Consider the following 18,440-nt stretch of genomic DNA (forward strand, 5'->3'; position numbering starts at 1 on the left):
AACATGGCTGTGTAGTCACGGCACCAGCGCTGGATGAGTCTTATCTGTCCCATGAAACGAAATCCACATTCTTCTAGTCAAATTCCGCTTGACACAGTACCTCAAACTTGTACGGCGGTAGTGAGAGGTACCAGCATATAATCCGCGGGTTACGGTCTTTCATGGCACTCAGTTACTGGAGGTGTGCCTGATCCCTCATGAAATGGAATGGCTGTCCCCATAAATAATAGCAAAGTGCTTCAATGGCCCATTTTACTGCCAAGGCCTCCTTTTCTATCACTGAGTATGTCACTTCCCAGGAAACAATTTCCAGCTGAGGTAAAGGATTGGGTGTTCTCCTCCCTTCACCAATTGGGACAACATGGCCCCCAGACTGATATTGGAGGCATCCGTCTGGCAAGATGAAAGGTTTACAAAAAAAAAAAAATCGGGGTGGAACAGGACGGGTTTCCGACACAGTTGATCTTTTCACTGGACCTTCTAGGGGGGCTGCATCTTTCACCAGGTCCATCAGCAGAGCCACAATCATGGTGATATTAGAGATAAACCACCTATGACAGCCTGCCAGTCCAAGGAAGCACTGTACCTACACTTCGTGGTAGGTTCAGGGTTTTCCTACCAATGGCCACAGGCACACACACACCCCTCCACTGTATATCCCAGGTACATCACCTTTTGATTAGGTAGGTGGCATTTGGTGAGGTTAGCTGTAAGTCCAGCACTTCTGAGAGCCCGCAAAAACCACTGCAACATGTTTTAAATGTTTATTCCAGGACTTGCTAGAGATGACGATGCCATAGTTGTATGCAGCTCCATACTGACCATGAGGCCATAACACTTTCTCCATAAGCCTTTGGAAGGTGGCTGCCATGCCATGCAGGCCAAACGGCATTATCTTAAATTGGTACAGGCCAAACAATGTCTAAAAGGGTATGATTTCGCAGGACTCTGGAGTCAAGGGGATATGCCAGTAACCCCTGGGTAGGTCAAGGGTGGTGACATACTTGGCAGCCCCTAACCTCTTGAACAATTCATCATTAGGTGTCAACCTGGACACCACGCTGACCTTCCAGAAGTCTATGCAGAAACTGGTCGACCCATCACATTTAGTTATCAACACTATAGGGCTTCACCACTCTCTGTCTGACTCTTCAACAACCCCAAGACCTAACACAGCTTGCAGTTCCTTCTATACCATTTCCCACATGCACCTTGGCAATGACTGAAAGTTCTCTCATCCTTTCCCCCTGTTTCGGTCTCTATGTGATGGAACACCAGGTGAGTCTGTCCCAGAACTGCAGAAAAGAGTGGGTGAGTTTCTGTATCTCCTGCCTTAGCTCCGTCTGCAGGAACTCCCAGATAAAATTGCCTTGTTGTATGCCTGTGTTTGCCCGTTGGCTAGATTTTCGCATACTCGTCTAAAGGTCTTTAACTTCTCTCTCAGCCACAGCACATACTGTACCGAGTTTGTGACCTTGGAACTTAGTTCCTTCCACATCTCCCCAAGGAGGTCTACTACTCTCCTCACCTGTCTCCATTATAATAATTTGAATGTGGAGAATCCATTTTGATACCTGAGGAACTTTGGGGATGGCAAAAGGAGTGATGGAAGTAATTGGTTCCAATTGTGAAGTTCGAAGGCCACTAACTTCTGCATACTTTTCAAGGTCTTATTAAATCTCTTTACCAGCCAGTTAGATTCAGGGTGGCACCCTGACCTCCTTAAAGCTTTTATCCTCAATACTCTACTTGGTTCTTTCATAAGTTGGGACAAAGTTGGTGCCCTGATCTGTTATTAGCTCCTGAAGGATCCCCACCTGGTTGAACATTTTCATGAGCTCCAGGGTAGTTGCCTTCATGGAGCAGAGTGGAATTGCCTCAGAATACCTTGTAGCATAGACTAATATGACTAGTATGTGCTGGAATCCAGGTGCATTCTTTTCCAATGGGCCCACCAGGTCCAACAGGGTCCCTTCCATGGGGAAGGGTATCAGTGGGGCCCAGGGTACTTTCCCTTGATTTGTCCACTGGCATTCCGGACAGGAGACACAGTACTTTCATACCAGCCAATAGAAACAAAGTATCACTTGGTTAGGAGTTTTTCCCCCCCAACCAATGTGCCCCTCACAGGGTAGGGCATGTGCCAGGTGTAGTATTTCCTTGGGGTACTTTTTTGGGACAAGCAGTTGCACTTTAACCTTCCCCATCTGATGGGCCTTCTCTGCTCTATATATTCTCTCTCACCTCTAGCTTGAAGTATGGCCATTGTTTCAGGAATCGAGGTTTCAGCAACTCACCATTGACCCAGGTGACCTGTTCGCAGGCAGTTTCCAACTTTGGGGTCATTTCTTTGTTTTTCAACGAAACACAGATTGTCAGAAAACATGTCGGTCGTTGGCAGCTCACTTAATTCCTCCTATTTGTCCCCTCTGGGGAAAGTCCATGCCACGCCATTCAAGGCAACATCCATGGAGGCTGCCATTCATTCTCCTGGGTACTCCTTCTCACCTATGCTTGCTGTGGCTTACGGCTCTGCTCTCTCCCTATCTCTGGTGTTGGTAGCAGTCCCTCCCAGAGGTTCCCTGATCTCAGACCTCATCAGGTACCTAAAAAACCTCCAATCTTGCCTGATATCACCATCCTGCATAGGGAGTATGCCCAGCAGCTGCTGAAAGACAGGGCCTTCTTGAGCCAGTACCGTTCCACCACTCCTTGTACCTTAGTGTGGGCTCTGGAAACCCCATGTCAGAGCTTCTCAAAATTAAAAAGTCACAAATCCTTTTTAATGGAAAGTGGTAAGCAACCTCAACACAGGGGTCACTACCAGCCCTCCCTCACTTGTCAATCTATTTAGTTAGAGAACATTTACAAAGCAGCTAAAGTTTTTTGTTTAAATTTTGAATGGAAGAGACGATGGCAAAGCATGGCAATCCAAACAGTCCCAATAATTAAAAACTAGTGGACAGAAGAGAGGTAATCTGGAATGTATGGGTACAATAAAACAGAATCCACAAGCACTTGTATATTTATTATAACAACAGCAACAAAACAAGACATACGTTATACATCTATGGACTTCATTGATTTTTGAAACTCAGTGAGGCAATTCACACCACTGAAACAATGGAGCAGGATTTAAACACCACAAAAATATGTTCAAATAAAATGATAATGATCTGACTTGCACCTACCAATGAAAGAAAATTCAGTTGGTTGATTAAACAATCTCTTAAAAGATTACCTATGAAGGAAACAAAAAAAGAGCATAAACTCAATGTATCTTGAAAATTCTTAAGAAACATCAAGAGAAGAAGAGACTTTACTTTCCTGTTTTCGTTAAGCTTCTCGGGTGACTACGGCTATGTCTACACTACCACTTATGTCGGCAAAACTTATGTCACTCAGGGGTGTGAAAAAACACACCCCAAGCGACATAAATTACACCACCATAAGCGCCAGTATGGGCAGGGCTATGTTGGCAGGAGAGCTTCTCTCATCAGCATAGAACAGCTACACAAGAGATCTTACAGCAGCGCAGCTGCATCAGTACAGCTGTGCTGCTGTAAGCTCTCTAGTGTAGACATAGCCTAAGAAATGCATATTGGAAGCTCTCTGAGCCCTCAGTTAGAGGAATGGAGAGTTGGATCCTTAACAAAGAGTATCCTTGAGTATTTTAATGGAGAAGGTTCAGAGAAGAGCCACAAGAATTATTAAAGGATTAGAAAAAATACCTTATAGTGAAAGATTCAAGTCTACTTAGCTTGTCAAAGAAAAGGTTAAGGGGTGACTTGATCACAGTCTATACGTACCTACACAGGGAACAGAAATGCAGTATTAGAGGTGTCTTCAATCTAGCAAAGGTATAGCAAAATCCACTGTCTGCAAGTTGAAGCTACACTAATTCAGTCTTAAAATGAGGCACAATTTTTTAAACAGTGAGAATAATGAACCATTGGAACAACCTACCAAGTGTTATGAAGAATTCTCTAACACTGGCAATTGTTAAATCAGGATTGGATGTTTTTCTAAAAGATATGCTCTAATTCAAACAGGAGTTAATTCTTCAAAGTCCTATGGCCTGTGTTACGCAAGAGGTCTGACTAGATCAGTGGTCCTCAAACTATGGGGCACACTCCCCCAGGGGGCACAGAGGAACGTTCGGGGGGTGCAGTAGGGCCCAGGCCAGTGCTCACAGGGGGTGGGGAGGGAGCACCACCCAGGCCTGCTCTGCCCCCAGCTCTGCTCCAGCCCCAGCCACCACCCTGGTTCCCAGGGGAAGGGGTGGAGGGGAGGAGGCGCAGACAGGTTCCATTAAGGGGGCAGGGGAGCTCAATGGAAAAAATTTGGGGACCACTGGACTAGATGATCACAATGATTCTTCCTGGCTTTATAAACTACAAAAATAAAGAGTTTTTAAAAATCTGAATGAAAGTTACTTCCCCTCTAAATTTATCAGATTTCATTTCCTAGGTACTTGTGATGCCATAATACGACCAGTGCTCCAGTCAGCCAGTCTTCTAAGTAGACAAGATCTGAATTCAGGGTGGATTAACTAATTCAAAGTAATTTAACTCATCAAGCAAGAAACCTTGATTTAAATACTCAATTTTAATATTGATTTGCATTTTTACTTTGTTATTTTCCTAAAGAAAAGATTATTCTTATCGGTTGGCATAATTTGATATACAGGGAGATAAATAAATGTGTATAGCTATTGTGTAAGTAATTTTATAGATTAACAAATTTATTAAAATTTGTAATTTTACTTTAATTATGTTAGAAAATGGCAAATGATGCATTTCTTATTTACTAGACGACGATTTTAATTCATGATTTGTGTCAAGCTGCATTTGGATTGAAATTGGAATTCAATTAAATACTGCATGTACAAAAGCAGCATTTTAAAATTGTTTTTATAGTTAAATAAATCTACCTTAAATGTGCTGTATACACAAGAAAAAAAAAGTTTAACATGTTTTGTATCTAAAACTAGCTGATTTATTAAACAACAGAAAGTATTATCTGTAGTTAATGGATTGAACTGAATGTTTCTGGTCACCACGTCCTTCAAGATTTTAGAATTACAAATCTCATCCTCTCACAACTTATTTTAATCATACTGGAAGAGGAAAACAAGCTTTGTAGCTTTTTCAACTCTCAGTTTCTCAACTTTGAATGAACTAGTTATTGAACTGAATTAGCTAAATAAACTGAAATGAAGATAATCTCTGTACACCTGCAGAAGAGGATACTATTGTCTACAGCTGGTTTAGCACTTCAAGACACTCTAGCCAGGTGCTTAGCCAATGACTTCCATCAGCACAGTAGACTGACGTTCTTTAAAGTGTTATCAGCAAATATATACTGCCTGAATATTTTTAATTTAAATTTAAATGATTTTAATAGATTATAATAAATTTGGGCTTTAATGTAGGTTGTCAGTTTCAAATTTAATTTTAAATAGATTTTTAAAAAATGGATTTTACTGTTTTTTAAAATCCACCCTAACTGAATTACTAATGGGGGTAGGGGGAAGCAGAAACAAGAAGTGTACAGGTCTTCTTATATAGAAGAAAAACAACAGAATGGCACAAACCTATATTTTCCCTTTACAAATCCTTTAATCCATTTCACATCTATTAGGTAGCACAGGATATGGTAGATTAAAATTCCAGTTGACAATTTATCTTGAACAGACTCTGTTGTATTTCATGGATCTGTTAGTTTTACATTGGGACTTTAATCCATCCTCTTATAACTGCAATGCAATTTCCTTTTGATGGATGAGTATAAATAGATATAAAGAGTATAAATGCATATTTAGTAAAATTTCCAACTGCGTATTTTCACAAGTCTTGAACCTTGAGTCTTGATGGAAAAAAAACATCTACTTGAAAAGTAATTAACTCTGTGAGCATAAAAATAAAATAGAACTGGACATATTATAAATGAAGTCTGTTAAAAGTACTTTAAACAAACCCCAAAGGTGTTTCTGACCCACAGGTCAGCAGACACCTGCAACCACAATTTGTCACTCGCAATCCTGAAAAATAACCTCAGCAGTCTTTTTTTTTAAATCACATGGTGATATATTTAAAATAATACCACAAGGGTCAGACCTCACAGCCCATAATTCATGCAGGAGGCATATTTTAAAACACAACCAAGCTGGGAAATCCAACTACCAATTGGGTGAGGGTGGTCATTATAATGCAAAGGTTGCGATCCCCTGAACTCCCAGGGTGGTAGTGGGCATCCCTGTTTGAAACTGCAGCGTACCCAGCAGCCGACCCACTGCTCCACACAAACTCTTATTTTTGTTATGCTACACAACTAAGCAGCCACCTGCTTCATCACAGCCCGTGAAACGAGGGGCAACGCAGGGCTGAGCCATTCGTTTCCACCTCCCTGCAGGGCTGCCGTGCCCGGAGAGCTCCCACAACCACCACACGCAATAACCCACCCCAGCTCCAGAGGGGCCAGGCGGCTCGGTGCCCGGCTGATGCCCAAGACAATTTGCGGAGGAGCGTGTCCAGGATGGAGGCGCGCGCGCGCACACACACACACACCCCGCCAAACTCCCTCTCGCTTCCCCTGCCCCCGGGGGTCTCCCACCTCCCCTCACGTTTCTCCCTGCCAGAGGGTCCCGCCACCCTTACCTCTGGGGGCTGCCCGGCCGCAGGAGCCACACGCAATGAAGCGGCGAACGACAGCGCCGCAGAGATACATTAGCGCCCCAGCTGTTCTCCCCCCTCCCCTGGGCCATACCATCAATCCACTAACGCGGGGGGGGGGGGGGGCGAATTGGAATGGAGACGACAGGACCCACCACCCCGAGCGCGGGGGCCTGGGCCCTCCCCCGCGCAGAAGGCAGCGTGGGCGGCCCTTTGTGTTCGGAAATCAAACCTCCGTGCGCGGTGAGGGGCGGCCGCCGCATCTGCCCCCCGCCGCCGGAGGCGGAATGGTTGGGCCCCCACCGGGGATGGAGCTGCTCCGAGGGGTGGGGAGTAGCGGGCAGGCGGGGGCGCTGCCGTGTCTGGCCCCGCCGCGAGGCGCGGACGAGGCGCCATGGCTCCCCCCAGGAGAGGTGAGCTGAGCCCGGCGGAGAAGGAGCTGCTGGCGGTGATTGCCCGAGGTGAGGCTGCCCCTGCCCGTGGGGCGGGAGAGGCTTTAGCTGCTGAGCGCGGGCTCCCGCCCGGCCCGGCGCTTGGACTGAGGCGGCTAGGGCCGGGGAGGAGGTTCCCGCACTAAAGGCCGGGAGTAGCCTGGCAGCCCCGCGAGCCCTCCGGCGCCTGGGGACCGCTGCAGAGCCCGGGGCCGCTCGGCCCCGCGTTCCCTGGCTGGGGGCGGCGTGAGCGTTCTTGCGGCGTTGGCCGCTGGGCTGGTGGTTCGCTCTGTGTTACGGGGCACCGGGCGCTGCCCCGGGGTGACTCCGGTTGGCTGGGGAGAGCCGGGCATGGATAGTGCCGCTTTGATGCTTAGGTCTCTCGCCGCGCAGAGACTTACACTAGAAAGGGGAATGTTTGTTTCCGCTTCCAGGGTCACTCTCGCTGCTGCAGCCCAGCTGCTCGCGGGGGCGGAGTAAACCCCATTGGCGTGGCGGCTCCTGCAGGAAACACCAGCGATAGACTGGGCTACTGACCGCTTATTCCCAGGCAGGCTGGGATCTGGGTCCGTTTCTCCCCCCACAAAAGGCACTGGGGGTTGAAACTCTAACCGCCTGCGCCCTGAAGGGCCGGGAGCTGCAGATTTTCCTGCCTCTCTTTCTCTGCCCCAGGCTGCAAACCCAACAGGTGTGGGTCACTGCAGCCCTATTTCCATCGCAAGCTCTCTGCTTGAGCAAACAGAAGAATCTAATCAGTTTCCCAGGGAACTAGCTGCCCTCTTCCCTGTTACTTTCCCTCTTGCTCGGTTTCCTCATACCCAGAGCCAGATTTAGGGGCAGGCGACTGCCTGGGGTGCCAGGCTTGGGGGATGCTGGGCTTGGGGTGCTGCTTTTTCTTGTTAGTGACAGCAGGGAAAATAGAATGTTTGAAGTAACATGTTTCAGGTGTTCTGTATGTGGATTTATTTTTCACTAGCCTAGACCTTTCTAGACCTTTGTAGCATCTCATAGAACCTTTCAGGTTTTCTGAGAACTACGTTTTCCTCGAACATCCTACAATGTTGTTAGCCATGCCCTCACAGGTATGTAAGGGACGGGGTGTCGCTAGTCAATCAGTGAGATATAAGACTGAATCAAAGTGAAGTGAGAGGCCAGCTGCGATATTGTGAACCTTGTTCTATTGTGTAATTGTGAAAGTGTACTTGTGTTTTAAGACTTGAGAGTGTAAATAGTGACTAATAAAGGACATATTTAATGAGACACCAGAGATATCTATCAAACCCCTATCTACACAGCAATATACAATAAATACTATTACTTTTTTTGCCATGCTTAACATGTAATGTTTGATGACTTTCTAAGATTGCAGAACATAGACTTTTGCACTCCCTAATACTGTCTGTTTTCCATGTAGAAAATAAAAGATGCCCCCAAAGAAGCCTTCAGGAGCTCAGTGTAGGAAGTAAAAAGCTCAATTGCAGTCTAGTTTGCAGCAAGGGGCAAATTTGATGGGAAAATATCTGAAAGAGAACAACATAGACCGGACTTTAGGCCAGTAGTGATCGTCCCAGTGCAGAAGAAATTGAGCAAAGCATAAATGATGGAAGTCCTATTACTAAGGAATTATTAGATTTATCTGAAGATAAGGAATGGAAATGTGAGGAAAGTGGTGGAGAATCATCCAGTTTTCCTGGCCATGTACAGGAGAGTGATGATAAAGAAGAATGTGGCTCACATGAAAAGGAGAGAAATTATAAAGAAGAATTAGGCTTGCATGATGACAAACAGCCGTGAGAAAAATTGCACACCACAGATAGATACATCAGAGCCTGCTTTATGGCTGGCGATCCTAAACTCTACAGATATTGATCATGCCAGCAAAATCGAGGATATGACGTTTCCAGTAAATGAGCAGAACAGTTCTCAAAGTCACACTGCGAAAAAGTGCTTGGTAATGGTGAGAAACTGAATTGGCATTGATTAGTTTAATTGAAATTAACTGACAATGTGTTCTGGTTTTGTTGCAAAATATTTGACAAGAATGCCAAATTGTTGTTTCTGCTTTCTGGGTAAAGTTACTGGCATAATTTAGCTGATGCTCTGAAGCAACCCCACCATTTTATGGCCTACTCCAAAAGGATGGAGGTCAAGTCCAGGCTCAAGCTGAATAAATGCACAGACGCAGAAAACCAGCACATTGTTAATGTAGAAACCCAGCACTGGAAGAACGTGCTCGAGCGTCTGATCTCAATTATCCTCTTCCTTGCAAACAAATAATTAGTCACAGTGAAAACTTGTCATCTACAGTAAGATTAGTTGACAAGGATGTCTGTATCCAAATAAACACTTGATCTGTTTCCGGTCTGTGGATGCCTCCACTGGAAAAGGCCTAAAAGAACTGTTTATGAACATTTTGAATGAGAATAAAATAAAGCTTCAGGATTGCCGTGGCCAAGGCTATGACAATGGCATGAACTTGAAGGTAAGAAATAGTGGCATCCAGGCAAGGATTCTTGCACCGAATCCAAGAGACTTCTTCGTGCCTTGTGGCTGTCATTCCCTCAATCTGGTTGTGTCAGATGCAGTGTCATCTTCTTTAGATTCAGTATCTCTCTTCAGAGTACTGCAAAGGATATATGTCCTGTTCAGCATCAACTATCAGGTGGAAAATCCTCACGGACAGTGTTACAAATCTGACCGGGAAGCCTCTAAGTGACAGTTGCTGGGATAGCCGCATTGACAGCATAAGGCCAGTGAGGTACCAAGTGACTGAGATTTACAACACCCTGATGGAACTGGTACAGTCGAGTAAAGTCAAGGCTGGAATCTGACATGAGGCACAAAGCCTGGCAAACCAGATCACTGACTTCAAATTTCTGGTCTCAAATGTGGTTGGGCACAATATTCTGTTCCAAGTAAATGTTGTAAGCAAGGACAGTCAATGGACATTGCGACCACCACTACTACTTTGATGAGAAGCTGTCTTGAGTTCGTTGTGGGCTGCAAAGACAACAGATTTTAAGGTGCTATCACTGCTAAAGAAATGGTGGAAAACTTAGGAGTTGAGCCTGTATTCACCAGAAGACAAGACTGTTTGCTTACGAAGGCAGAGATGACACAATGGCAAGCTCAGAAGAAAAATTCGAGGGAGTTTTTTTGTTGGCACTGCTCGAGTGTCCATCAAAGAAAGGTTCGGATAAATAAAGCACCATGAAAAGACCTGTGGTGTGTTTTTTTTTTTGTTTGTTTGTTTTTTTTTGTATGACCTTAGTAAGCTGCTGGAGGATAGGAAATCACTTTTGAACCATTGTATAGATGCTGACATGGGAATGTTTGGATGTCGCTGATAAAGACCTGTACGTTGAATTGGACAACATCATCACATTTTGCCACACAGGAAGCACTCTCCACTCCAGGTTCTCAATTCATTTATGATGCAGAGCTGAAGGACACTTTTCCTAATGTGTGGATAGCTTTGAGGATTCTGCTTATGCTGCCAGTCACAGTCGCAAGTGGAGCACAGCTTTTTGAAGCTAAGGTTCATTAAAACATATCTTTGATCGACGATGGCCGATGAAAGACTGACATCACTTGCTACTTTATTGCTTGAGAATGCCATTGGCCAGTCTTTGGATCTCTCTGACGCGGTGCTTCAGTTTGTGAGGGCAAAGGCAAGAAAAGTGACCTTTTGAACTAAAGGACTAGGGTTAACACTCTAAGGCTGTCACCTACTGTAACACTATTTAATACTGGTCCACCCAATGTTGGTGCACAGTTCAATTTCTTGATGTTAGTACATTTCCGTTATTCTTAAAATTAAATAGCTTCTATAAGCTTAGAGGAAACAAATTTTTGTTCGCTTTTATATGGCAGGAATACAGATTTACATATCCTAGCGTGCAAATTTATCGTCTTATACGACAGGGATAAAGCATGCATGCAAATCATGCATCAAAGTCATGAAATGAGCTACAAATGCAATAAAAAATAAGGTATTCAAAAGTTTAACAAATGGAGGGGGAATGCCATCTGGTCTAAGGCCGGCTCTGTTCACACCCTACTGCTCACAGGGATCCATGTGGGCGAACAGCTTTTTATATCTGTTGGAGGTGACACAATGCTCACACAATGCTGGCTCCTTTCCCTCTTGTCCTAGCTCTACATGGGGGAACACATATAATTCAGGTTCTGAATCAGTCCTGCCCCAGATTTAGAGAGGATTTATTATGTTGTGTAGTTGGTAGGTATGGGGATGTCTCGCTGCAAATTTTTATACTTACACACACATACCCTCCTATTGTATGCATTGCACTAGCATGTTCCCTGGCTAATATCTAAACAGCTAATGGCTTCTTTGTAGTGTTTTCAGTGGGTTAACTTCTCAAAAACACTTCCCATCAAATAATAGGATTGCTGGGCCCTTAATATTTTTCATCTGTTACTATCCTGGCCAAGGAAAATGACATCACTTTTCATGCTGATCTGTGGCCATACAAGATCCAAAATGTAGTTTCCTGAATCTATATATATATGAAAATGACCTGAGGATGAGCCTGTTCAACACATTGCTGATGTCTGCTTCCTTATTTATTTCCAGGTGCTGATCACTTGCTATTCTTTTTAACAATCAAATGTTTGTCATCATTAATGGTTTTGATTTACTTGCATTTCAGCTTGGATCAAAAAACAAAACAAACAAAGCTAAAATGTCTGGTTCTCAGATGTTACCACAATGGATTTAAACATTTCAACAAAACAGCAATGTTTTTAAATATCTTAATTTAACAGTTCTAATAATACTGGGGTTTTTTTACTTTATAAAAACTAATGTGGGGGCTAAACTAATGGACAATGGCCCTCATTTCACTCAGCATATTTAGCTGCATGGCTGTGAAGAACACTGAGGCGAAATGTCTCTAGATTTACCCTCTTTGTACAACCCCGATTTCCTGGAAAATCACACAAAAGGAAGCTTGTTATGGTGTGATCTGACTGCACTAAACAGTTATTTAAAACAAATTATCTGTCACTTGGCATGCTTTCCTGGGGAGGGGATGAAGTAAAGACAAAGTCTCAAGTATTGTTATGCTGAAAGGTTGCTTTAGAGAACACCTACATATCTCATTCTCCAACACCCCATCCCCCAGGTCAAAATAAGCTTTATCATTAATTTAAAGGGTTCTAGAACTTTTTAATTATACAGACCACTTTCCTCCCCTCATTCTCCCACTTTCCCTGTTTTCTGTTCAGTTATGGCCTGATCCAAAGCCAGTAGAACCTAAAGGAGTCTTTACGTTGACTGCAGTGGGCTTTGGATCAAGCTTGTATCCCTGTGGCTCAATAGAAAGGATTTTGTAGGCAAAAGTTTGAGACTTATGCAGGCACAGCCTATTCTGTTCTTCAAACTCTAAAAAATGAGTCTTTAAAAAAATAACTTGGCTGCACTTTGGTTTGCTTATGCACAAGGCAAACAAACATTCCCACAACCTAACTGCTGAAGTATTTTTGTCCCATGAACAAAAGGATAGGCTTTCATTTGTTTGTCATTAAATAATGGATATTGGTTTAGGACACTGGTAGAGTGGGAGTTTGGGGCTGCGCTGGAGATTAGACACAGATCTGTCTTTTGGTCTTGATGACCACTCGCTCAAGAAATACAGTCATTATGTCTGACATGGATATATTATAGTAGTAATGTCCCACTAATTTGACTTTGAAACCAGTTCTCATAGAACCCAAGGTCAGAACAATTTAGTATTTAATACAGTACTATCATCACTTGCATTGTCTTTGATGAATTAGGATCTCAGATCTTCTGCTACTACTGTCAGAATAATGATACAGAACCAGGCTTTTTAAAAGATTAGAATTTGAATTTCAAAAGTGAGATATTTACCCTGCATTCTTGTAAATGTAGTTCATAACCTTTTTCTTTTAAGTTTGGGATTTTTACTATCAACTTACTTTTTTGCACACCCCACTTTCTTCATCAATAGTAGCTGTAAAATCAAACATCTTCAATGTAATACACACCTTAAAATTTGTATACAGCACAAATATTATGATCAGCAGGAAAGCTACATCAAAATTATTTTATGAATGGCTTTTTTATAAAATCATCCTAAGACATAAGTATGAAAGTACTATCCAGAAACAACAAAACCATTATCTCTTACTCCAACCTGGAAATCTATCACACATCAGAGAAATATCCAAGTTTAAATGCACTTAGAGTTTTCCTCCAATATTTCTTGCCTTGGTCACTGATGAACCCACTTCCCTCCCTTATTCGATCTCTTCTCACACACACCCATATCTACTGTACTTACCATATATACTCGTTCATAAGCCGAATATTTTTGGTAAAAAAGTGACGCATCAAAGAGCAGCGGTCGGCTTATAAACGGTCTACACCAAAATTTGATGATTTTAAACTCTATGGAATCATTGAATTGAATATTTAATACAATGTCGTTTTGTTTGTTGTTTTGTTTACCTGGAGCGTCTGTAGGCATGGAGCCCCTCAGCTCCCTGTTTGCCGTTCCCAGCCAATGGCGCGCCACTTCCTGCAGCTCCCGTTGGCTGGGAACGGCGAACCACAGCCACAGGGAGCTGAGGGGCTCCATGCCTGCAGACGCTCCAAGTAAACAAAACGTCCCGACCCGCCAGCGACTTACCCTGACGGGCCGGGAGCCAAAGTTTGCCAACCCCTGAAATATAGGGTCAGCTTATGAAAGGGTCATACAGTTTTTGTTATTTTTACCTAACCATCTGGGGGGGGGGGGGGGGGTTGGATTGTAAATGAACGGGCTAATGAACGAGTATATACGTATTATACGATACCATTGTAAGTGTTATGAGAAAACGATTTCAGGACACATACACACTCCTTCCTCACAGAAAATACTCAGACCTTTTAGAGTGAATTCAGCTTGTGGAACCAGTATGGTAAGCTGCCGTTACAACACACTTTTTTGGATTTGAATTTTAGAGTGGGTGGGTTGGTTTGTTTTTTGGCCAGAGTAGAAAGGGGCGTTGCAAATGTAAACCAAAAAAAAAGTAAATTATAAATCATTCTTCATTCTGACAAACAAAGATTTCAAAGCACAGTAATACCTCTCAATCTAATTAATATTCAAAGTTACTGGGAGAAGGATGTTAGTCATTAGTTAAAGGCTTTGATATCTATGTGAACGTTTATATACAATACCTTAAAACATTCCCTTTGTATTTATTTACCAAGTCAGAGCTGACCTGATACAACTTATGAAAAAAGATATATTAATTTCCCAAGCTCAAGTTTATAGAATAGTCTAATTGCTTCACATAAGCAATTTTTCTTTAATCATAGAACTTGGAAGGGACCTCGAGAGGTCATCTAGTCCAGTCCCCTGCACTCGTGGCAGGACTAAGTATTATCTCTAGACCATTCCTGACAGGTGTTTGTCTAATCTTCTCTTAAAAATCTCCAATGATGGAGATTCCACAACCTCCCTAGGCAATTTATTCCAGTGCTTAACCACCCTGACAGTTAGAAAGTTTTTCCTAATGTCCAACCTAAACCTCCCTTTCTGCAATTTAAGCCCATTGCTTCTGGTCCTATCCTCAGAGGTTAAGAAGAAACCGTTTTTCTCCCTCTTCCTTGTAACAACCTTTTACATACTTGAAAACTGTTATCATGTCCCCACTCAGTCTTCTCTTCTCTAGACTAAACAAACCCATTTTTTTCAATCTTCCCTCATAGGTCATGTTTTCTAGACCTTTGATCATTTTTGTTGCTCTTCTCTGAACTCTCTCCAATTTGTCCACATCCTTCCTGAAATGTGGCGTCCAGAACTGGACACAGTACTCCAGTTGAGGCCTAATCAGAGCAGAGTAGAGCGGAAGAATTACTTCTCGTGTCTTGCTTACAACACTCCTGCTAATACATTCCATAACGATGTTGGCTTTTTTTTGCAACAGCGTTACACTGTTGACTCATATTTAGCTTGTGGTCCACTATGACCCCTAGATCCCTTTCTGCAGTACTCCTTCCTGGGCAGTCATTTCCCATTAATTCAAGTCTTCTAATTACTTTACTTTTGATTTTAAAAACTTCTTGGCTTTTAGCTTCTAGAATGTAATATTATTCATCCCTGAGTTTCTTCATGCTTGGTAACAAATTTAGTCTGAGTATTTCATTTAAAATCAGAAATAGAAAGATTTTGCATTGCTTTGATTCTTCATTTCCTCCCTTTTAACCCCTTACTTTTGATGGAACACCATTTTATTTTATTTTTAACCTCTTACTTATTTTTTTTTAAGGAAACACTGAAGAAGCTGGAAGGCTCTTGGGCAGCAAGAATGTCCGTGTCAATTGCTTGGATGAGGTACAACAAAACTTCTAAATTAAAAGTATCTTAGTGGGTCTATCAAGGAGAAGTATCAGGTTGGAAAGCTATTTAGAGGTCTGCAGGCTTCCAAGGAGCTAAAAACTCTATAATTTAGCACATAGGAAGTGGCAGACTTCTGAATAGCTTTTCAACCTGCAGCTATTAGTAAGCCTCTGAACTACTCTTAATCTATAAAAGTATTTCAGAGGATTAATATCTTTAAGTTTAGATATAGTATGTGTTTTCTCTCAAATTCTCTACAGGCTTTGTTGACAGGTGAAATGGTATAACATGAAGCCCACAAAGAGCTTGTAATCTGCATTTCCTATTGCAATTCTTCCAAGTTTTAATTCTGAAAGAAGTCATGCTATCGCAGGTTATCCCTGTATTTTCAAGCAAATTCTGCATTATTGGATAACTGTGCCATCAAAACAACGGTGCTTTGCCCTACAGCATGCATGCTGGCTGACTAAGGAGCCAGTGGCATTGACTAGCTCTGAAGTGGGTACAGTCCTCTTTAGGGGAAGGGAGGAAAGAGAGAGGACAGTATAGAAGTCTCAAGGACCAACACAGACCATTTAATATGCAACATGTTAGTCTAGGGTTACCATACATCCGGGTTTTCCCGGACACAGCCTCTTTTGGAGCTTCCTTTCTCTGTCCATGCAGATTTTTCAAATAACAGGAAATGTCCAGGGTTTTTGCAGAGCAGACAAGGTGCAGCTCAGAAAGAGCCCCGATTGGTCCGCTTCCTGATTGGTCCCTCCCCTGCATCTGCAGCTGATTGGTCGATTCCCCTGCAAGCCACAGCTGCCAAATCTCACCCACTCAGGCCCCAGCTTCGAGGTATGGGGAGGGGGTCCTGCAGGGAGGTGCTGAGTGACGGCTGTTGCTGCATCCTGGGCTTGCACCAGCCACCCTACTACCATGACATTAGGATCCCCTCTTCCCTCAGCTCCCGCTCACCCCACTGTAGCAGTGTCCTCCTTATTGGGATCCTGAAATACGGTAACGCTATGTTAGTGTGTGTTAAAAATCACACCCTGTAGAATGCATTACCCCTAGACATTGCCTAAGTCTAAGCTATGCTCCCTCTTCTGCCCCCTCTTCCCGAAAACCCTTAAGTCCAAAAACTATACTACAATTTTAAGCGGATATCTGCTCCCAAGGATTATTATGCATTCTTATCTATATTTGGCCCAGTGCAGTTGTGAGGGGGAGGGGGGATGTCAAGGTTTCTGGATGCTTTCTTGAGAAATGATCGTTAAGGCTACATTTTAGTCATGGGTATTTTTAGTAAAAGTCATGGACAGGTCATGGGCAGTAAACAAAAATTCATGGCCCATGACCTGTCCATGACTTGTACTATATACCCCAGACTAAATTTTGGGTGCTCTGGGGGGGGGAGGAGGGGCAGCCCGGGGTTTCTCGGCGGGGGGGTGGCAGCGCGTAGCCTGGGACCTGTGCTGCCGCTGGGGGAAGGTGGGGTGTGGGGGTGGCAGGCTCCCTACCTGGCTCCGCATGGTGATATGTTCCTAGGCAGAGGCACAGCCAGGGGGCTCCACACACTGCCTCCGCCCCGAGCGCCGGCTCTGCAGCTCCCATTGGCCAGGAACCGTGGGCAGTGGGAGCTGCGGGTGTGGGCAGCACGCAGAGCCCCCTGGCCCCTCCGCCTAGGAGCTGAGGTAGGGACATGTCGCTGGTTCCGGGGAGCCCCCTGAGGTAAGCATTGCCCGGAGCCCCCTCTCACACCCAAACTCCTGCTGCAGGGAGGGGCACGGCCTGAGACTACCCCAGCAGCAGCCCGTGCGGCTGGTCCAGGGGCTGCCCAAGCTGTTCAGGGGCCCCTGGGCCAGCCACCTCAGCCACTGCAAAAGTCACAGAGATCACGGAAAGTCACGGAATCCATGACAGATTTGCAGCCTTAATGATCGTATGCTCACTGTTGACCCTACTGTATAGCATTAGACACTGTCCCCCAGACTGAGCACTAAACTAACCACCTGATTAGATTATTTCAAACTTGTGACCTTTCCTAATGCAGGGCTGGCTGCATGCACACAGCTGTCTAAACTCAATGATCTGGATTACAAAATGGAGACTGTCCCGTCCAGACACTTTCGTTTAGAAACCGTGACTCACTAAAATGCATTCCTCTCAATTCTCCAGTATTAGGAGGGGGTACGTTGCCATACCTCATACTTTCAATTAGAATTTTCAGAGTGGTAGCCATGTTAGTCTGTATCAGCAAAAAGAACGAGGAGTACTTGTGGCACCTTAGAGACTAACAAATTTATTTGGGCACAAGTTGTTCAATTAGAAGTGTTTGTAATTTTCATTCACTTTTCAATCAAGGTCAGGTTATAGTCCTCACAACAAGTCATCCTGGTTGCTAAAGCTTCCCTTAAGATTAGGCTAGAGTGGGGAAGTATACACTAATGTAGCTACATAGTTGTAGTTGCATCAGTACAAACCCCTAATGCAGACACACTGAACCATTTACTGCAGCTCACCCCTTTTTTTGCACAATTGAAGTGGGTTTACAGAAGGAGTTAGAACCTGTATAACTACACTGCTGTAGTTACACCAGAGAAGTTCTAGGGAAAAACCTTCAGCTACTGGGTGAACCCTTCCCTCATATTTTTGGTATTGCGAATAGGTGGTAAGTGGGAGGGAGGAGTGGTAATACAGTTACAGCTCCATCAATTATAATTAAGAATTGACAGCATGACTTTCACAGTTGGGTGTCTATAAATCTTGGTAATAGACTGAGAGGAGCCTGAACTAAATATTCTTACTCCCACATGTGTGCAGTGGAAAAAACTTTCATTTGCCAACCTAGGAGGCTGGCAACTTTCCTAGGTTTATAGGGTATAATCTGTCTTTAACGCTAAGTACATGTAGAGGCCTTTGGCAAATGGCGACAGGTATTTTGCATGGTAATAATACAGAATAAAAGATAT

The 18,440-nt window shown here is 43.8% G+C and overlaps 1 protein-coding gene across 1 annotated transcript in view; it reads left to right on the forward strand.

The window, feature by feature from the left end:
• Positions 1-7,038: 7,038 nt before the first annotated feature.
• The window catches only part of ANKMY2 (ankyrin repeat and MYND domain containing 2), a 28,681-nt gene continuing 17,279 nt past the window's right edge, over positions 7,039-18,440 (forward strand). Inside the window, exons 1-2 of the mRNA XM_065399440.1 lie at positions 7,039-7,135; positions 15,410-15,474. Coding sequence (XP_065255512.1) covers positions 7,069-7,135; positions 15,410-15,474 — 132 coding nt within the window. The 5' untranslated portion in view covers positions 7,039-7,068. The remainder of the gene's footprint in view (positions 7,136-15,409; positions 15,475-18,440) is intronic.

Source organism: Emys orbicularis, chromosome 2, assembly GCF_028017835.1.
Source record: "Emys orbicularis isolate rEmyOrb1 chromosome 2, rEmyOrb1.hap1, whole genome shotgun sequence".
Classification (NCBI taxonomy): Eukaryota; Metazoa; Chordata; order Testudines; family Emydidae; genus Emys; species Emys orbicularis.